We start from the raw sequence: 22,326 nt of genomic DNA, 5'->3' as shown, positions 1-22,326 counted from the left end.
AATTTGGCTGGAGAAAGCAAAGATGATACTGTGAAAAATGAGGTTCACATATATTTTATATAAAATTTAAAAAGTTTAATAGAAAGACAATTAGGAGATAGAAATGAAGTATACAAGTACGGCTGGGTGCCTCAGCATTCAGCTAAGAGAGCACATTTTACTAACAAAGGATTGTCCTTTAAAAACAGAACCCTATTACATATTCAGAAATTCTCATACATGATTCAAACATTCCTCGTAAGTTTTAGATGTTCTTTTGTTTAGTTTTAACTTGCCCCCTCCCCAATAGATCAATCTTCTTGGCTCCGCTGAGTTTCACACTCCCTGATGACAGAGGGTCAATAAATTCTTCCCTTGGAGGTCTGGTCACTGCTGTCCTCATCTGGATAAGATAATCTAAAAATGCGGCGGGGGTGGGGGGAGGGGAGTGGGGGTTCTGACTATCTTTTTCAGTCTCTAGGTTATATAAACGAAAATAGTTTTTGCTTTAATACTATGCCGCAGTCTAACATACATGTATTATACCACTATTTTTAAGTTTCATCAATAACTTATAGAAATAGAAGGGACTATATTAATACAACAAAGTTTTCTAACCTTATACATATAACATTCATTTTAATATTTGTGAAAAGCCAATAATATAATATGTATCTATAACAATATGCAATTGTTTAAAAACAATTAAAATCACCTCTGCAGAAGGACCACATGACAGGTCCTATCACGGTGGAGTATTTTTCTTGACAATTCACTTCCTAACATTATCCCTTCAAACCACCAAATTGTGTTTACAGCAAGAGTTTGTCAACCGATTATTAATAGCAATGGCAGCATTTATCTCGATATTCTATGGACACATTAGTTTCAAGCACTGAACTATTTCAGGAGTGCTTTTGTCCATCTGTTGTGTGGAGTGATCCCAATCTAAATGATCCTTTAGTTCCTTAGATAGCAGGGATCTACAGAATGGAGAAAAGCAAACAGCTTTGGAGTGGACTTGGAAGTAAGCAATACAATTAAAAAAAATTGTTGGTAAGCCCTACCAGTAAAGGTACAGAAATTCTTTAAAAGTCCTTTTGATTTTCATTTGACTGCTTTCTATGAGGCCACTCTTTATCTTTCCTTGTGCTTTGTTGTTACCTGAGACAGCAGTGCTGTGTTGGGACAACACCATTGAGATACATGAGTTCTATATAGCAACACAGTCCTCCTGGCAGAGAAGTGTGTGTGTGTGTGATAAAAGCTAGTTCTTAATCTTATTTGCAAGTTTCAAGGGAAGGAGGAAAATGGCTGCCCTCTCTTTCAGTTTCGTAGCAGGCTGTATGTTTAATTTTGTGTAGCTGAACATCCTCTAGGATGTGGTTGCACTTTAGGGCTTTGATAGTTAAGCTTCTTTGGGTGGCAGGACATGTGGTCATTTTTTTTGTGTGAAGGAGTAGTTTTCAGTAAAAGTGAAAAATCTTTAACAAGAGTCTCTGTGGGTGAAGAACGGTTTAATGTCACATCTGCTGTCTTTTCAGACTGAAAACATTCCTGTGGTAAGAAGACCTGATAGGAAAGATTTGCTTGCATACCTAAATGGGGAAACATGTGAGTGATACGTTCTTTTGACTTGGACACACAGTACTCTTTACTGCTTCATATTTTTGGCACAAGTGAGGGGTAGATTGGGTAAGAATAGGCAGTTTGCATCTTTACTGAATGTGCTGAAACTTCTCAAACAAAGTTATTATTTCTTGCGTTTTTAATTGTATTCTTAAATTACCTGTTTTGCTTAGATAGGAGCTGCATTCCTACATGCATTTTTAAAGGTGAACGTTATTATTATTGTTACTATTAGCCTACTTTGGTTAATAATTATGTGTTAGAATGCTTAGCATGTATGTTTTTTCCTTCTCTAGACTATGAGAAGCTTTTAGTAGTACATTGATCTTGAATGCAAGAAATACGTGGGATGAAATCTTCAGTTTAATAAAATATAATAAATCACTGCTCTGTCAGCCTGGCAGATTTGCCTAGCATTTCATCTTAATTTTTTTGTTAACAATAGTTAGATAAAAGAGTTTTCTCTAAGAAAAACAGGTGTATCACCTTTGTAAGATGCTCTGTTTCATAGGTGGTCTTCAAATTTGAAGTATCTTGGAGTATGAGATTATTCTGTAATATGATGGGTAAAATGACTTTATATATATATTTTAAACAGATCAGCAGGTTGTCGTTTTTAAAAAAAATTCTAGACAAACCCAGTAGATCTTGATTCTAGGTTCTAATTCTCATTGTGACTCTGTTTTCTTTTATGAGTTGTATATAGAGATCATGCAATCATTGATTAATTTATGTTGGAATGGACCAGAAGAGGTCACCTGGTTCAATCCCGTTTTCAAAGAAGGGCCAAATGACCCTGAGCAACACAATTTAGCTTTACATTCAGTAAAGTTCTGAATATCTCCACTCCTCTACTGTTTGACCCCCTTTGCTACCTAATACATAGAGTTTCCATTGTTGCAGTTCATCTGTTGCCCTTCTTTCTTTTATACCCAAATATTATTGCAGATGTTTTCTATTTAAACTGAATGTTCTGTTTGAGTGCAGCAACCTCATCAAGCATAGACAGAAGTGCTCCACTTGAAATTGGTCTTCAACGATCCACTCAAGGTATGATTTAACTAAAAAATAACTTTGAGGTTTATTTTAAAAAAATCTACTACAGTCTTGCATTTTTAATGTCCTCTTTTTCTTGCAGTTAAAAGAGCAGCAGATGAAATATTAGCAGAAGCAAAGAAACCAAGAATAGAGGTAATGACAGTGACTGTCATCAATACAAATTGAAGGTGGAGGTAAATTACGGTGTTTATATGTTTTTGTAGGAATTCCATTGGAATAGCTGTCCTTTGGTGTACAGAGTGCTTCTGTTCATGTGAATGGGAACTGGAAGGGGTTAGACATTAGACTTGAAGAATTGTGGTTCTTGAGAGGAAACTTACAATAGCTCTGTGCTTAATGTTAGTGCCTAGATTAAAAATCATTTGAAATAAAGGTTGTCCTTGCAAATGTGAAGAAAATACTTCTGATGAGCTTTACTTCTAGTTGTATTTATATTTGAAAAGAGAATGCACAAGGACTTAAACATGGTGGTTCCTTGCAGGATGAGGAGTGTGTGCGCCTTGACAAGGAGCGCTTGGCAGCTCGGCTGGAAGGACATAAAGAGGGCATCGTGCAAACAGAGCAGATCAGGTGGGATTACTTTTCCTTATGCCTAATGCTTAATTACAGGATGGAGAACATTCTTGTGCTGTTAAAAGCAGCCAGTTTTACTTCTGTCCAGCAGCTCTCAGTGAAAATTTTCCTCTCTTTGATACTTTCAGTAATGTTGAAGGAGCCAGACCTTGAAACAGTTATGACAGTGCAGATTTCAGGCATTTATGAAATCCATAATTATAGCTAATCACATGAAAAATATGTATTTTGAACAACTTCTTCCTATCTCTTATATAGGTGTACTTAAAAGGAAACTGTAGGGAAAAAAAATCTGATTGTGGCATGATTAGAAAGCATAAGAATAAAAAAAATCAGAAAATACATGTGATTTTGTACAAACTAGTAATTTGGATGCTACCTTGAGTGTATCACAACTTTGCAGTGCTACAGTGAGGATTACTAGGTATTGTTTGAATTAGTTTGTGTTCTCTAGTTACGAGTTCTTTTAATGCTGAATGTAAAAGACTGCCCCTTTAAAAAGATAAAAATATTTACAGGTGGTGAGTTTCAACTCCATGCTTGACCCTGCTGTGAAACAAGTAGCAACACAAGGAAGTTCCCTTTCCAATAACATAGTTATAAAGGAGAATGCTTCACAACCAGTACTTGCATTATCTTTTCATGTATTCTCAAAGAAAAAACAACCCCATGTAATAGTGAATTTGGTATAGACAGTTAGAATTGTGCAAGTCAGTCTTTATCTTTTTTCTTCAGCTCACCTGCAAAACAGTAGGGCTCACTGACAGCCCAATTCTGTGTTTACAATTAAAAGCAAACACGCATAGGTGTTGCTCTCTTGGACTCTGAGCTCTCTTAAACCCAGATTATTGTGGACAAGATCACCACCATCTGTTGTTTGCTGGCCTGCATGGTCTAAGAAGGTACCACAACTTCCAAGGGACCAAGTCCACATAACTGCACCTCAGCCAAGATTTAGAGTAGTGCTTTGAAAGGCTCAGAGCAGCCAGGGGTTGGTTGACTGGACACAAAATTGTAATCCACTAAAAATAACAGGGAACTGACATTTGAATGTTGTTATAAAACAAAGGTGTTGGTCCTCACACTTTACATTTGGATTCTTTATTTTTATTTGGTATAGTTGGGATTTTTGGATGGTATTTGTGTTAATAATGTGAGTCCTGTCACAAACTGGATTTGCATGCCCAAAACAGCCATGCCAAGCCCATATAATATTTCAGTGTCTATATAAGGTGACTATTTTGTGGTGTATATAGCATAGCCTTAAACTTTGGCAGGTTGAAGTTACTCATTCAGAAATTCTTTCAGAATTGTTTGTGCAATTATTTAGTCTCTACTGTTACTTTTGCTCATTTAGGTCCTTGTCTGAAGCTATGTCAGTGGAAAAAATTGCTGCTATCAAAGCCAAAATCATGGCAAAGAAAAGATCAACTATCAAAACTGATCTGGATGATGACATAACCGCTCTTAAACAAAGAAGTTTTGTTGATGCTGAAGTGGATGTAACTAGAGATATTGTCAGCAGGGAAAGAGTATGGAGGACAAGAACTACAATCTTACAAAGCACAGGCAAGGTAATGCTCTGGATATGAAGCTGGATTTTATGATCCTTATGACAAACTGCATTTTTATTTTCTGTATCTAATTTGTTAATCAGAGATGACAGGCGTATTATACTCTGTGTTCCATGTGAAGGTGGACTTGCAGGGCAGTTGCCGCAGTGACAGAAAAGTTTGTAGTTATCACATTGCAGTAAATCTAAATTGTGTCTCCAATTACTTGCTTCAGCCATTAAAAGATACTAAGTAATCACTTAATTGCTGTTAACCAAAGCTGGCTTGAGCCCTGCAGTGAGGAGGGCTCCATGAAAGTACTGGTGGATTGGAAACAGACCAAAGTGGGGAGTAACTGATAGAATGAGCAGCACATGTACATTGAAAGCCCAAAGGCCTCTACATTGTGGAAAACACCAAAGAAGTAAGGAGGAAAAATGCTGGAATGAACAAAACCAGAAAGTGTTACTATGAAGAGGTTTTTGTCCCTTTACAATGCTACTTTTGGCTGCACTTGGTTATGTACTATTCTGAACATGGTTGCAAGCACAGCTGACAGCTTGCTCTCTTTGGACAGAAAAGCTTTCTTTATTGCAGAACTGCTTGGCACTAAGTTTCTCAAGAAAGCAGTAAGTTAATTCCTAAAAGATTTCAAGGGTCTGTTTTCCTGAGGTTATTGTTAAACTGCATCCTTTGCCTTCACTACTTCTTTTAAGTATCGTCACAGGAAAACAACATTTAGAAGTAAATGAGCTCTCAGTCTTCATTTGTCTTATTTTTAACGGTATTTTACATTGCTCTCAGTTTCCCAGTATTGTCCCAGGGCATTAGTGGTAGAATAATTTAATTAATGAATTAGGGGGTAATTACTGGGTATGTGGCACATCCCTGTGTGCTATCTACAGAGTGAGTGTTGGTTCTTTGAATCTGAGAGATTTGTAGCAGCCTCACTGCTGAGGAGCTGATAAATCGGTAAAAGCTTTGATGTTTTAGTCATTGGAAAGGTTTGTAATGAAGGAATCTGCATAGCTTTTCTTCCTTTTGTGAATCATTCATGGCATTCCTATCTACTTTTCTTCCAAGTGAAATTGCAAAGATAGTAGGGAAGAGATGGATGTTGTTGTTGTAGTATCTCTGTAGTAAATGAGATGAGGTAGTGATTTTAAGCAAAATATGACACAGGGAGAAAGACAAGAAACAAGAGATGAAGTTTGTTCGTGGACTCTAGCATGCAGTTACTGTGAGCAGCCTGATGAGTGTATGGGCATAACAGCAAATCTTCTATTTCGGTTTATGCAGAATTGCAGGAACATTCTTGATAGCTTGGACACAAATCACCTGAGTGTTAATGTTTATATTTTCCAAGTAGCAGTGAGAGTAAGTAGATGGGGAAACATCACATGTTACTGAGGGCTGTGATTTATCCCATAGCAGCTCAGGTTTTACATTGGTTGGGAGGGCTTTTGGTGTGGGTTTGGTTTTTTTGGTGGGTTTGGTTTTGTTTTGTTTTGTTTGTATTTTCTTGTTTTTGTTTTTTTTTTTGTTTTTCTTGAACCTTTGTGAAGACCTTCTTGAAAGTTGTGAAGAAAAGATATGTTGTCTCGGGAAAATAATTTCTTCCTTTTCTCCCCTGCTCCTTTTAAGAATTTTGATTAGGGAAGCATGATACTGCTCTGCAAATGCTGTTTTGAGTCTTCTGTATGGTACTTGAACTGCTGATGTGCCTGATAATTATTTTTATTGTAAATTTTTGCTATCTGCTTGTTAGGAGTTTATCTTCAGTCTTTTGAATCCTCCTAGAGTATTTAAAACCAAAATTGACTTTAGAAGCGCATACCTTTTTAATATCTGAATTCCTTTGGAACTCCTGGGTAAATGGTAAAAAACAGTGAGAACTCCTAAATCTAAAGTTTGTTGTTCCTTTGCAAAAATCGCTTCAGTCCAAGGCTGCTTCTCAAGCTCTTTTCCACAGAGAACCCCTCCTGTATGTGTAAGTTTTCCCATTGTTCTCTGTAGTAAACTGAGATGCAGAAATAGCTTAAGATGCAAAAAGGAAACACTAGGAAGATCAGGCCACAGTACAAAAGAAAAAAAATCCCTTGACCATTTCAACTTAATGACAGGTTTCCTCTGGTTTTCATATGTTTGAAGAAAATATTGATTCTTACGGCAATATGCTCCTCCAAATTCTTCATAGATGGCAATAATGTTAACTGTATTTCTGAAGCATTTAGTTTCTACTTTTGGACACACTTCCCAATTCTTAAGTTTGCTTTATAGAACTGGTCCAGGATTTTTTTAAGTCTCCAGTGATGTAATGTTCTTTTTTTAATACTTTAAAAAGTTTCATGCATTCTGTCCTTTTACCTGCTGCTTTTATTGCCAGCATGTTCATTGTCACAAATCTCCCCTTGCTGAAATTACAGTGATAGATTTTTTTTTCCTGGCTGTGGTGGTTTTTTTATTTTGGTTTATGAGAATGCGTAATTTGAGTGCATTGATGCTCCTGTTGTAGAAAATGCTTCAGCAGCCGTGTCATTCCCAGTTTATTTGGCTCTTAAGATTTCTGTAATGCGTCACACAGGTCCTTTGTATGGCCTCTGTTACCCTCTTTTAATCATATGTTGCACTGATCCCTGGATGTCTTTTTACTGATTTCTGTGAGGTTCTTATTGCTTGTAAAATCAGACATTTCAGTTACCTGTTCTCTTTTGGTTTTAAGATTTCTACATTTGCATTTATCTGCTTGCTTATTGTTATGTTTTGCTTAAAACTTTTTGTTATTTTTCATAGTTTTCTGTATGATTATCATGCAATTCTACCTCTTTTGGAAAGTCAGTGTTTGAGTTAATTCCTAGTAGATAAGTCATCCTACTCTGCCTGTTTTAAATATTTGTTGGCTTTCCCCAAGTCTGTAGTGTAGTCTTCTAGATTTTTATGAATAATGTGGCATTTTTGTGATCACTTTTCAGAGCCGAATTGCATTTGTTAAGTGGTTTTTTTTTTTTCTCTCATAGTAACTTAATTTTACAACTCTTTGACAGATTATATTGTTTAAAGGAATTTATATTGTTTAAAGGTATTTAATTTCAGGAAGAGTTTTGAATTCATACATAGACTATTTACTATCATAAGTGTTTGAAATGTTAAATTTTGCATCAGTGCTCAGCACAGGTTTCAGCTGTGTGCATGTTCTTACATAAATGTGAGGCTGTTTTGTAAAACAAACCATTGAACACAGAAAAAACCCTGTGTTTATACTGAAATTGATTATTTCCTTTCATATCCCTCCTTTAGCTTTCTTTCCTAAAAATCCTTTTGTTACTGTGATCTTCTGTAGCAGGCAACAACAATCTTTTCTGAAGGAGAAACCTCCTCATTTCATCGCTACTGTAAATGTATTTGGCATTTGAATTTTTCCTGTGGATACAAGTTAAAGTAGACTAAGCAGGAGTTTCAACATTCACAGATGTGATTGGAGAGTGTGTTTTTGCCTGAGACTGCTGCTGTACTTGATTTGTATTTTGTTATTTATTTTTACTCTCCCAGATTGCTCAGAACTATATCTTAGATAAGCAGCAACGTAACTGGGTGGGCTGTGTTGAACATGCTCTACTTGTGTGTAGAGAAATCTTAAAGCTGGAATCTTGGAAATGCACTAATACTGGCCTTGTGAATTTGTAACTTTTTGAAATGAACCAGTGTTCTGATATGAGCAGCTCTGAGCATTTCAGATATTCTTTAAAAAAAATTATATCATTCTTGTCTTTGTAGGGTGTGGTGGGTTGACCTTGGTTGGATGGATGATAGACAGGTGCCCACCATGATGCTTCCCTCCTCAGCAAGATGTCTGGGAAAAAAATGTGAAAAAATGTGTAGGTTAAGATAAAGGCAGTTTAATAAAAACAAAGGATGTGTGGGGAAGCAAAGGAGGACAAAAGATGTATTCTCCACTTCCCATCAGCAGGAAGTCTCTAGCCACTTCCTGGGGAGCAGGGCTTGGGTGCATTTAGCAGTTGCTCTATAAGACAAATATTGTAACAAGAAATGCCTCTCCTCCTTCTCTCTCTTAGCTTCTACTGCTGAGCAGATGTCATGTGATGGGGAATATCCCTGGAGTCAGCTGTCCTGGCTGTCTGTCCTCTCAAGATCCTGCTCAGCTGACTGGTGAGGAGGAGGTGCTGGAGACAGCCTTGGTGCTGGGCCAGTACTGCTCAGCAGCAGTCAAAACACTGGGCTGTTGTCAACACCTTTCTGGCTACCAGGACACAGTGCTGTACTACCAGGGCAGCTAGGAATTAACTCTACCTCAGCCAGACCCAGTTCATGTGAAAATGCTACTGATTATCGCCAAAACTTTAAATTTCAGCCAGCACTCTTCAGTTATCTTTTCTCACAGTTACAAGTATATTGGAATTATATATATGATGTATGTATACTATATATACATAATATATAATAATTATATATTGTGTATATAATTATATGTATTATGTATATTAGATTTTTCTCAAGTGAATGCTAACCCTGTGTACAATGAAATAACATAATCCAGCCAGTCAAAGATGTGGGAAGTCTTATAGGTTATAGCACATAACCTTTCTAAATCTGTTCAGCTGTGAAGTTGAACAGTAGCTACACACTCCTGATGTAGGTGCATTGTCCAGGCAGGCACATTTGCACATCTGTGAGCAGCTGGCCCAACTGCTGCTTTGGTGCATTTCTCAGCTTTTAGCATATCTGTAAATATTTTCTCCTCCCTGAGCCTTGTGTAAATCTTTTTGAAGACGTTGCCAGGCACTGGGAGTCTAGAGTGACCTATATGGCATCTTAACATTACTGCCTGCCTGGAGACAGTCCAAGGAGAAAAGCACTGAAGTAGAGCCATGTAAGTTGGACAGGAGAAATTAGCATTTGAGGTATACGTATTTCTAATGGAGTTAGGTGTGTATAAAATCTAGGAATGATGGGATGTGGGCTCTTTCTGCAGGTTTATGATGGAAAAACTATTAAGATGTATGGGATCAGAGTTAGGTGGAGCTGAGTCTCTGTAGTTTCATAACCTATACATTATGAAATTGTATCTTTTTGAAAGTGTAACCTTTAAATGTATATTACTTACAAGGTCAAGGTTAAAATGTTGAAGCAATGGTCTGTTTTTTTTCTTGCAGTTGCTTCACTGCTGCAGATGGGTGAATTTGATTCTCTTGCAGTATGTGTAGTTATACTTTCCCTGCTTAATATATACAAAAAAATAAGAAAATATTATAAATTACAGCTTTTTTAGTATGAAATATTCTTTTTTCTTTCTAATAAGGTAGGAACTGAGCCTGATTCAAATAAAATATTTTCCTGCCTTAATGCTTATATTTATATATCCTCTGGTCTTATGTGAAAGACTTAGACTGGGCTATCCAGCACATTTTCTTAAGTTTTGTTTTGAAAGCATGGAAACCTTATACTTTATATTTATTTATTTATGTAAAACAAGTAATTTGATTAAATAAATAACTTTGTTTTTTAACAAATGTTTTTTAAGTCTTCATAGTTTTTCAGCTTTTATATCTTTAGTTATTGCAGCCCTGTTCTAATGTACTAGTTATCTGTACTTTTCTTTGGAGAAGTTACTTGATGTCCAATATATTCTTATCCATGACACAAGATGTTAATACTGAAGGGAATAGACTTCAAGCTTCAATTTACAGAATCACTAGGTTGGAAGAGACCTCCAGGATCATTGAGTCCAACCCATGCCCTAGTACCTCAACTAATCCATGGCACCAAGTGCCACATCCAGTCTTTTTTTAAACACATCCAAGGATGGTAACTCCACCACTTCCCCAGACAAACTATTCCAGTATTTTATATACTTTTTACCCTTTCTGTAAAAAACGTTTTCCTAATATCCAACCTATATTTCCTTTGGTGCAGCTTAAGACTGTCCTTTCATTCTGTCAGCTGCTGCCTGGAGAAAGAGACCAATTTTCAACTGCCTACAACCACCTTTGAGGAAGTTGTAGAGAGTGATAAGGTCACATCTGAGTTTCCTTTTCTCCAGACTAAACAGCCCCAGCTGCCTCAGTTGTTCCTCATAGGGCTTGTGTTCCAAGCCCCTCGCCAGCTTTGTTGCCCTCCTCTGGACGCGCTCAAGAGTCTCAATGTTCTTCCTAAACTGAGGGGCCCAGAACTCAAGGTTCTGTGAGGACACAGCACTCAAGGTTCAACCTCACCAGTGCCGAGTACAGGGGAAGAATGACCTTCCTGCTTCTGCTGGCCACACTGTTCCTGATACAGGCCAGGATGCTATTTGCCTTCTCTTTAATTTCATAGCTCTTGAATGTGTGTTTTATGTATTAAATTTCATAATCTTGATTTGTACTTCCCCACTGTGCTATCCCCAGCTTCTCAGTATTTTTGTGTGCATGGTGAGAGAAGACCAGAACTGAATAGGATGATTGGAGTTTATAGTTTACCTAGCTAAAGGGATTGACATTTTCCTGCTATGTGGCATTTACCTTGGATGTAACCCACAATTGCAAATTTTTCTAATACAGCATCTGAACTATTCCAGAATGTTGTTTTTTTTGTGGTCTTCTGTATTCTTGTACACAAGTATTAAAGAGCAGAACTGTTTTTTTTCTGCATGTGTAGCTGATCTTTGTGGTGTCATGATTTTTCGTTTTGTGTTACTGCCTGCAAAATATTGCTACTGCAGTTAGTACTTGCATATTTTATTTTTAAAATTATATATTTTCTTTATAGGTTTGATCCTTTTCACAGTAACTTGCATATTTTATTTTTAAAATTATATATTTTCTTTGTAGGTTTGATCCTTTTCACAGTAACTACCATATCTGAATCATGTTTTCAGTTACTTTCAGTTCTCATTTTTGTTCTGATGACTCTTGACCATTCTTACTAGGGAAGTCACCTGTCAGGAGGTTAATACCACAGCTATATAAAAGTTATAAGTTTTAGTAATTTAGCTGGAAAAAACATTTTGAAGAAAGACTAATAGTATTTTAATCACTTGAGACAACTAAGAGGTCTGAGAGTAAAATTTTGGATATTTTAAAATAAATTGATTGTAAAAGCATCTTCCTGTGTGGGCTCTAGATGGCAGAATTGTCTCATGTTCATGAAATTCAAAGCAACTTTAGTAGCAAATTGAAAAAGGAAAGGTGTGCCAAGCATCTGGTGTCCTTATTAATCCTTCAGGTGGCGTGGGAGGGTGGGTTTGGAGTGGTTGTGCACAAATATCATGGTACAGTTTGAGTGCTCAAACTTCTGCAAGACTGGCTTTCTTAGTAAAATTAGACAGACTCTTTTATTGCTGCCAGGCACTATGGCAAACATTTTGAATGTAGCACTTAAAGGAAAGACGGGTCAGATTTTAAAAACTGTATTTATATTGAGCAATAATAAATCTTGTTTTGTCTGTATGTGCCTTGAATTCAACTAAGGAATCTGTAGAATAAAGCATTATGTTTCCTGAAAGAATATTTAGGTCAGCTATAAAGTAATTCCTTATACATTACTCTAACATAACTATTAAAAAAATATGTATTTCCATATGCTGCATTCATAGGAAAAATAAACTAGGATTATGTAACAAAGGGATTGGAATTTTTGAGATTTTATGCTATACTGTATCTTCAGGCTGTTACAGTATTGCTGCTCTTTCACACTTCTGAATTATCATTTCAAGTAAAATGTTTCAGTTGTCTTTCATATAATAGTCTGCCTATAAAAATATAGTGAAGATAGCACAGAAGAAGTGAAAATTGCACCTTTTTATTGAAAACATAGTCCACAAATATACAGGGAGCTGTACAACTATACAGGGAGCAGATATAGTCACAGCTCTGTTTTCAGTTCAGCTTTAGTAATACACAGTTAACTTTTTGAGTGGAACACAAAGAAATCCCCAGATTAATTTTTTTGTGAAAGGAGTGTCTGATTTTTATTTTTTCCCCTCTGACAGTTAGTAACAAGTTCAATTTTATCAACATTTTTTATAGGCTCCCTAACCTAAAGCTCGACAACATCATCATGTGCTCTGCTTTCAGTTATTTAGCAATATTAATTTCAGTAGTGTAATGTGAGAATTGGTTAAAACTACCATCGCCCTGAAAGCAGGATTACAAACACCTATTTATTCAGGTGGTTAATCTACAATCTCCTGTGTGTTAGTGTGCTTGTTGTGTGCTCCAGAATGGCCTGTCTAGCTCAGAAGTGTGCAGAGAACAGTTTGAGGGGTACTGTGAGTTCCTCTAGGTGGGAATGACAAGAGCAGGGAGGTGAGAAAATCAACTTCAAAGTTGGTGAACAATTTGCAAATTAAAGATACATATTCTGAGGCACAGGAGAGTGATGCTGTAAATATTTTTTTTACTTTTGATTTGGATTCCAGATTTAAATATGTGCTTTGATTTTAGATGTACAAGATATTTTATTTTAAATATACAGTTTATCACTTCATGTTTCTTATGAGCAGTGTTTTAATTTCTGCTGTACTTATATGAGGCCATCTCAATGCTGTTTTCATTTTTCTTATATATAGGAATTACTGAAAATGTGTGATGGGAATATTGCCTTTTTGGTACAGCATCATGCCTTTCAGTCTGCCAATGGCTGTAAAGGATTTAGCAGTATGTCTCAGCGTAGTAAAGAAATGTAGTGGGGCTCAATTATTCCTTCTCCAGCCCTACTTTTAAGTCTGGTCAATGTTTACAGCATTCTGCAGCTCTTGATTTTCCTGCAACACATGTCCAAGAAGTCCTTACTGTCAGTTCAAATAAGAGTTTTTTTGAATTCTTTATGTTTTTTCTTAGGCTCCTCTTTCTCTGCAGTGAAACACCAGCATGTAAATCTGATTAAAAATTGGTTGCAACTTAGGCTTAGGAAAGTTTTGAAGCACTGTAAGGCATATTGGGTATATACTTCTAGTTTTACATGTTAGATTTAAGGTTTTATTTGTGTCAGATGATTGAGATGAAGTATACTTTTCTTCAAATTATCTTCCATCTAGAATTATTTTCAGTGAAGCTGAAACCAATGTTTATGATTGATGATAACTATTAGAAAAATATTTATATATTTACTTTTGCTAGCATGATAAAGCTGCTGAAGAGACTAGAAGTTAATGAGAGAGACTCTTTGTTAATGAGAACTAGGGTTATGGTGAGCTACAGGAATTAAAGACTGCAGTTTTTTAGAATAAACTGTGATATATTGCAATGGAAGTATTTTTATTACAAAAGAAATTCGGTTAGTGATGTGGCTTCATTAAGCCTTCCTCATTAGAGCAGTCTGATCTGACTGGCTCTGGGATTTCTCCACAAGCATCCTGGCATTAAATTACCACTAGTGATAATAATTTGATTTGGTTCTGTGCTAGTCACTGTGTTGGCAAGGGGTAGAGCATCTGTGCAGAGAGACAAATATTTTGATGTTCAGGGTTTTTTTTCCCCTCTTCTTTTCTTCTCTGTCCCCCAGATCAGAAGTTTTTGGTAGTAAAAATATTGCACTTGATTATTAAGTTTAACTAAATCTAGGGTAGAAGCTAATGGATATCCATATTCTGTTCTCTGAAGGGATGAACAATGACAACTTAGCAGTCTTCAGCTCTGCAGGGCTTTACAAATCAGCTGGTACATGCAGTGAACTTCCTGCTCAATCATTTTTCTGTCACAGTAATATAATTCCGTCCTGACCAAGCCAGTGACCAGCAAGAAGATGATGTTAGTTTGAGTGCTTGTGCTTATTAAAACACTGCTGGTTTCTTCCCTTCCAAACAGCCATTAGTTTTGGTCCTAGAGGACTTGCATTTTCATGCTGTGGAAAAAAGACATCAGCAAGAACACTTCTAATTCCATGCTTATTAGTTGCTTGTTTTCAGCAAATGGGAGAAGGAATCTTCTGTGTTTTTTTATGAGTTTTATCCAGGATGTGCAATTTAAGGTTATTAAAATCCCATATGTTTAAAGGCCTGTCCTGGGGTGACTTTATGATACTGGTATCCCCAATCGTCTGGTTTATGTTATATATTAAGTTCTGCACCTTTAAGACTGGCTTTGAGAGCAAGAGAGGGGGAAGAAGCAGCGCGCAGTTTGTGTTAAGGAAAAACATCACTCCCACACATCCCGCTCCTGGACTATGGTGTCTGCAGCACGGACAGACAGCGGGATAGAGCTTCTCTCTGGCTTTTAGTTAGTTCTAGCTAGCTGAGGCAGAGGAGTTCCCTGGACCTTTGTTTGTTTTTTTCCAATTTTCTTGGATCTGTGCAAGCCTGCTCTGGACTGAACACCCAGCCAAACCCCGGGAGCTCACGCCTGTGGCCCACCGGGGCTTGGGCCTCAGCACTTTCCAGTGACGGAGGGACTGATAAGAACCTGAGCGAGCCGAGCTACACCACATGAAAAGGACTTTTTTCCTCCTAGATTTGCCATCCCATCGAACAGCAAGAAGTTTTATTATTTAATATTACTCAATTTCTGTTAAATAAACAGCTTTTTCCACTTCTCTCTAAGGAATTTTTTCTTTTCCCGGACCAGTTAGTGGGGAGGGGCATTTCCCTGGGGAAATTCCCATTTGGAGTTTTCCTTCCTAATTTGCCCTAAACTAAGACAAGGCCTTTGAAAAATTCATCATTTGAAGTTCAAACTCCCTTTAAAACTATGTTAACTGTAGGTTTTATGAGTAAAATACAGATGTGAATGTTGGTTGTAACTTCCTTGTGACTGGGAGATTTGGCTTCTGCATGGACAATGACTCTTACAATATTGCTCCTGTTGTTAATTAGTTCCTCTTTGTGAGTTTCAGAAAATGAGCCTTGTTTCCTAGAGACAGTGTGATAAAGCACAGCAATTGCAAGAATTGTGATTGATATGACGCCCAGGCCACAGTTTGGGAGAAATCTGAATTTTCAATAAAAATGCCTGTAGTTTAGACTTTGAGTATCCTCATATAACTGATATGTGCATGGCTTGCAGCTTTTGAAAGGCTTTTCCTCCTGGATTTTTTGACTGAAAAGAACTTTAAATACAGTTTTGTGTGAATTCTTTCAGACTTTGTCAAAAGAACTGGGTTTGCTCAGGGAATGGCTTTGCCTTTATAAGTGGTTTCTGGTGGTCTTCCAATTCCTGTCTTTGGTGGCTTGCAGTGGCTTGACGAGAAGTTCACTGAGGTCAAGTGAGGAGGCTTAGGGAAGCTTTGCAGTACAACTCTTTAAGTGATTTCTACAAAATTCATCCCATAAATCTTTTTGTAATTCTTGTGTTTGTTTCATGATGCCAGTGGTGTTAATACCACTTAAGTGTTAATATACAATATTCTGGAACAGTATTAGCATTTTGTGAGTACTTTATATTATTCTGAACCAGGAAAAAAAAAAGAAGTTGTTTTCCCTAATTGATAAAAGGCTTCTTTTACTGATGAGTCATTACTGAAAATTTGCATTAGTAAGAAACATTGTGTACACTTAACTCTATAGCTTATAGTTCACAAGTGCTTTGAGGGGAATTTGGTTAACCTTGTGGTGTAATGAAGCCAGTTAGATTTAGCAGGTGTGGGCCTTAAAGAGTAGGGGGATAGCAGTGATGCCTTAAATGCCCCGTTAATGTTTGGATACTGTCACGGAAAAGGGGTCAGAAATCAACTATTTAGAAAATTGGTGCACCAGTTTTGGTTTTCAGTGAAATGTAAGTTAACCAAATGGTGCCTTCTACCTGGATGGTTGTTATGTGAAATGCAGATGGTCAGAAAGGTTCACAGGTACCTGATGTATTTTTCAGAACTTTGCCAAGAATATTTTTGCAATTCTTCAATCAGTTAAAGCCAGAGAAGAAGGCCGAGCACCTGAGCAAAGACCTGCACCAAACACAGCACCAACGGTAAGATCAGTGTTTGTCTGAACACGAAGGCTGGGACACCAGAAGTGAGAGTACAGGGTCTTCTCAGTATGACATACACAATTTGTTTTGGTTTACTTCTGAAAAATGCACATTTTTCAAGCATAACTTCACAGCAATTCTTTGACTTAAGTTGCATTTATTGATATTTAAAGGATTTACTATATTAGTTCAATATGCTCTTTTTACTGAGAGATTAAGCTGCTAGTGCCAGCTTCTGCATCTATCAAGCATTAGCCACATGCTGCATCTATTTGCAAAAAATATATTCGATGAGAGTACTGCCATTTCAGATTAAATGTTTTGCTGCTTTTCTGACAGATACGGTAGCAAATGTTTAAGAATCCGGAGCATGACTCATGAGTGGGAACAGCTCGAACCAGCTTTCTTTTGCCTGTAATAAACCAGGACAGACTTAGAACTGCATTGTTTACTTCTATCTAAGTATTCGACAGGATTTGTTAAGAATTGTGTTGTTTACTATTGTGTTCTATTAAAACTAATAAATCTTTGAATATGGTGATAGTATGCTCTAAAAGCTGTTTAATCATACTGTGTTTTGTTTTTGCTGCTACTGCATTTGACAAAGAATTAAATTTAAATAGCAAGATGACTGCTATTTACAACATGTAAATATTTGATTTGTGTTGAATTTCTTAAATTATGCATGGCATTATTCAAATGTCCCACTCAGAATAGGTGTGAACACATAACTAAGCCGTACATATAAAGGATTGAATTGGTATTGAGTGTGCCTCTAGATTGGTGCTTTTAAAAAACTTCTTTTCCAGAATGCATCTTCTCCTCAAAATTTGTTTTTATTTATTTTATTTGACAAAATTTTATCTTAATCAGACTGACAAGGGAAATTTTGTGTGGCTGAAGCCTTAATCATAAATTGTCAGTTGATGCTTTTTTCCTCGCTAATTCTTTAGGTATAACAACAACTCAGTAGAGATTTTAGTAGTAATTTGTTACTGTTTGTTGTTTTAGTTTTGCCTCAGGTTGTTCTCTTTGCATTCAGTACTAAACTCTGTTTCTGTAAGAGTATAAGTGGATATTGAATGGAAACATCAGAAGTTTTCAAATGCATTGAAACTCCTATGAAAATGAACTGGTTTTATACTCTTGAGTAGTTCTAAGTAACTCTTCATGAAATTCAAAAACCATCAAATACCTTTTAGTATGTTTTACAAATGTTATTTAACCTGTTTTAGGATCCCACTTTACGAAATAAGCAACCTATTCCAGCTGCCTACAACAGATATGATCAGGAAAGGTTTAAAGGCAAAGAGGGTAAGTTGATTGCAATGCTTTTCTCTAAAGAAAAAAAAACTGATAACCAAAACTGACAAGTCATAAAGCTCATACTAGGGGATTTTCTCTGCTATTATTTCATAAACCTATGAAAAGACAGAAAAAGAGCCATAACTATGCCTAAAGATAGCTTTCCAAGTAATAAAATCCACAAGTATTATTTCATAGAAATGATTTCTACCTCTTAAGAAGCAAACTGAAAGCTTAAAGCCAGAACTTCTTTGGGGAGAAGTAATTTGTTTGGGGAGGGTCCTGTGCAATTAATAAAAAACACAAATGCAAGGACAACTGTCAGGTGCATAACATGTAATAGGTTCCCAATCCTCAATCACAGTTACTCTAAAAGTTGCCTCCAGTAGTTCCAAGTAAATATTATCTAGTTGTATCTATTTAAATTAAAAAGAAACTGGGAACAGCAGTGTAAAACACAAGCGTCCTTCTGGAGAGGGGATGGAAACAATTACAGTATTGAACAATTCTCACCAGTTTTAAAACATGGTGAACATTGAACTTGAATGATGATTTGTCTTTCTAATGTAATTTTTCTCCTGTCCCCATTGCTTTTTTTTTAATCTTGTTTTTAGCACAAGTTCAGTTACTTCACTTTCATGTCTTGCTGTGGTTTTATTTTGCAGTCTTGTGTTTCTTGTGCTTGGATGGTTTTGTGCTTCTTGCAGAAAATCATGCAAATTTTGTTACACTTCTGAATTGCCTCTTCCTCCCAGTTCTCAAACAAAATAATTTTCCTCTTTAATGAAACTTCCCATGTTTTTAAGGGCTTAATGTTTTTAATAGCTTTCTCTTCTGGCTGCAAGGACTTCTATCCTGCTAAATGCCATTTTAAACTGTAGGTGAGCAATTCAGCTTGCATTTTTTTAGAATATTTGGCTTTGTCCAAGTTATTACCATTTTTTTGTCCAGGGAAACTGTAGCAAACTCATCTCTGAAATTATTTAAATAAATAATAATGAAAAAAGTTTTGTAAAGATGCATTTACATGTGAATACATTCTTTATCTTTATGGGGGTGTTTGTTTGTGTATGTAACTTCCTATGGGAAATTTGGTCAGATATTGTATTATATACTCTGGAAGTCTATTCCCTATTGGCATCAATATACTTATATTTCAGTGCAGTGGTCTTATTTGCTATTGCTCATTGTCAATTGCATGGTGGGATGGAGAAAAAAGCCAAAGCAGGATGCTTGGTAGCTTTTTCAGCACTGAAAAATAATCTAAAGTAGTTTCTATGAAGATTGAATTGTTACAAGAAAAGCCAAGGAAATTTTTGAAAGGAACAAAAAAAAAAGCTAAACCAATCCTTCCATGAATATTTTTACTAGTCCTTGCTCAGTTTCCTTCTGTTAATATCTTAAACCTTCAAAACTCATCTATCTGCCAAGTTGTTTTTCTTTTAATACCATTTCTTGTTAAGATTTAAAAGTAGTAAATATCTAAACTGGACAGTGTGAAATTAAAAAGGCAGAGCAAGAAATTAATGGTTAAGTGTAACAGTTCAAATATACCAAAATTCATTGTGGTCTCATTTATAAGAAGCTCAGGTACAGGGATGGTACGAGGGTACTAGGAGGTCTGAGTCTTCCTAGCTGCCAAATGACAGGTCAGGAGCCCTGCAGACAATATCTGTCCTTAACAGGTGGGTGGATTTTTTGTCTTTTACCGTGTGTGGTTCAGGAGGGAACAGGTAATAACAAGTTTTGCATGGCGGGAAAGAGGAACCCAGAAGAGTTTGTGGAGGAGCTCATGAGTGTGAGCTTATTGTAGAAAAAAGCAAAAAGCAGAGATGAGATCAGGTAACTGACAGGGGAAAAAAGTTTGTATGTAATTAACAACGGTGAAAAATCCATTTCAATCATTTCGAGAATGTGGTGTTGGAGTTTCTCTTGGTGCTGAAATGGGATTGACTGGACTGCAGCAATTCTTCCAGTTCAAAGATTACTTTGTGATGTGGTCCTATTCTACCTGCCTAACTCACTGTCACACTCCATTCTAGGGTATGTTTATCTGCCTTAACTTTCTGGTTACTTATATTTGGTGTAGTCACACAAAGTTAATTTTGTATTTCAGCTTTCTAAGTATATTTAAAGAAGTACATAGGTTAAGAATACTAAGTTAACTAAGTGTAGGGTAGCATTGGAAATAAAAATGAGGTGTTGGAAAGTAAGTATTTTGAATATGAGATTGACTTGTGAAAGGAAGTGGTACATCACATGGAAGTTACATAGAATTATTAATTAACATCTGGATTTCTTAGGAGAGGACCTAGAGATATTTGAGATCTTCTTTGGCTTCAAATTAATTTCAGAAAATAGCAGATATCTCATTTACTTCTAGGGTATTCTATTGTAAAACTTTTAAATTGTAATCTAACAGGAACTCTGAGTACAGGTGGTTTTCCTGTCATAATTAGTCACTAATGCACTGATAATGTCATTTGCTTAAAACTGAATGATGCACATCATTTGCAGTTCTGTCACAAGTGAACTCATTCCTTAGGGGATTTTTAATTTGTTTGCCCTCAAAATGAAGCTGTGACTCCCAAATATTCAGTGTAGAAGTGAGACTACTAGCAGAAATAGTCATCAATAAAAATAAAATAAGGCATTTTTTTTCATTAAACTTTTTTTACAATAAGTCTAGTAAGAACTTGGAATTACACATGTTTATGGAAAGGCTGTGGTATTGGGACTTTTGGGAAAGAATTCCGAAGGAAAAGAAGATAATTAAGTTCAAAGGGTAATAACTTGCAGTCTTTATGCCATTGTATCCACAGTTATTTAGTAATGGTGGATAACACCTACAATAAAGTTGAATCCTACAGATTACTGCCATTCTGAAGGGTATCCACACCTTGCCCTCTATGGCTTCCTGTGGTTGGCTACAAATTGTGGAAGGCAGGGTGGTGTGATGCTTATTATAATAGGGGCAGTGGTGGGTTTGGCTAAAGATTAAAACAAAGCCAAAAGGCAGTGTCTTTATGCCTTTTTCTTTGTGTCTCACCTGTTTACTCTTTCCTCATAGGTATTGAAATCTTAGGAGGGATTCACAGTAGTCCTCTTCTAGTTGCAGCAGGGTTGTGGAATATTGCCAATATTCTGTTTTGTATGATACTACAGTATTTAAAGTTTGGGCAGCAAAGAGGTGAACTGTTTTTTTTTTTTTAATATTTGTGTGCTTTAATAGAGTTTTTCCATTAGCTGCCTTGTCCTTAGCATAAGAAGTTCAAAGCTTGTAGTGCTAAGAGAGTAAATTTAGGAATTTTAACATGTATTAAGTAAACTCTTGAGTTGCAGCCAAATTTCTCTTCTTCTTGTGATGGATCATTATTTCTGATGTGGTGTATCAGGATGCCTCTCTGGTAGTCTAGCTGAAAATTTTCATGCCAGATGGGACAGGCTTTGCTGCTACAGTGGTTTAATAGTCAGTGTGAGGGGGTGGTAATTGTGCTGTTCTTGAAGAGCAAACAATGAGTGGAATTGCTCAGCAGCCCAGGGGGCAAGGCTTGGTCACCTTTTGTCCAGTGAGGGTCTTGTTCCTGCACCTTTGGTTAGGCAGAACAGAGAAACTCTTTCTCTGATGTTCTTCAAGTTCTGTGATGCATTAGAATGTTGTCTGCAGTAGGAATTGCACATCCTGGATTATTTCCATATGGAAAGGGGAAGAACATGTTGCTTGGCAGTGCACCCATCCTGCCCAACTGCTCAACTGTTTTTGAGGTGGTGAACTGCTTGTAATCACTTTCCTTTGGTGCTGTTTCCTCCAAGTTGCTTTGGTTTCTTTCATGCAGGCTGTTAGTGATGGTATCTTCTCTTGAACAACACAGAGCTCCATCCTGTGCTAAACGTCCTCTGCTTTTACCTTGGTGTAGTCCTAGTCCTTTCCTTCATATTAGTCGCTTGAGTGTTTTTTTTAATACTTTATTAATGTGCATCTTTACAATTGGGGATATTTTTTTAAACTGCAGTTTATCATACCTTCTTGAGCAACATAATTTTAAAATCTTTTTCAGCATTTAAAAATCCTGTGCTCAAATGCCATTTGATGCTTTAGGAGCTTATTTTGTGTCTTCTCCTGTGTGCCTTAATGTTTGATATTTAAATACACATTATTGATATATATGTTTTGGATGCTATACCTTGTTTTCCCCCCTATTTTCTTGGGTGGCTTTACCTCAGAAGATCTTTTTCACATTCTTGTTCTGTAATTTCAAAGTGTACAGTAGTGTTGGGATGGTAGTCTTGAAGATGTAACATTTTTGTGACCCATTGAGTGCATCTCTTAAGTA

The 22,326-nt window shown here is 36.5% G+C and overlaps 1 protein-coding gene across 1 annotated transcript in view; it reads left to right on the top strand.

The window, feature by feature from the left end:
* Positions 1-22,326, top strand: part of CDC73 (cell division cycle 73) — a 118,458-nt gene that overhangs the window by 5,598 nt on the left and 90,534 nt on the right. Inside the window, exons 3-9 of the mRNA XM_005533506.2 lie at positions 1,524-1,593; positions 2,596-2,658; positions 2,747-2,799; positions 3,149-3,237; positions 4,598-4,814; positions 16,589-16,687; positions 17,923-18,001. Coding sequence (XP_005533563.1) covers positions 1,524-1,593; positions 2,596-2,658; positions 2,747-2,799; positions 3,149-3,237; positions 4,598-4,814; positions 16,589-16,687; positions 17,923-18,001 — 670 coding nt within the window. The remainder of the gene's footprint in view (positions 1-1,523; positions 1,594-2,595; positions 2,659-2,746; positions 2,800-3,148; positions 3,238-4,597; positions 4,815-16,588; positions 16,688-17,922; positions 18,002-22,326) is intronic.

Source organism: Pseudopodoces humilis, chromosome 10, assembly GCF_049639895.1.
Source record: "Pseudopodoces humilis isolate 2021_Gansu_Grassland_sample_001 chromosome 10, ASM4963989v1, whole genome shotgun sequence".
Classification (NCBI taxonomy): domain Eukaryota; kingdom Metazoa; phylum Chordata; class Aves; order Passeriformes; family Paridae; genus Pseudopodoces; species Pseudopodoces humilis.
The sequence above is the reverse complement of the archived record's forward strand: the minus strand, read 5'-3'. Positions and strand labels throughout refer to the sequence as shown.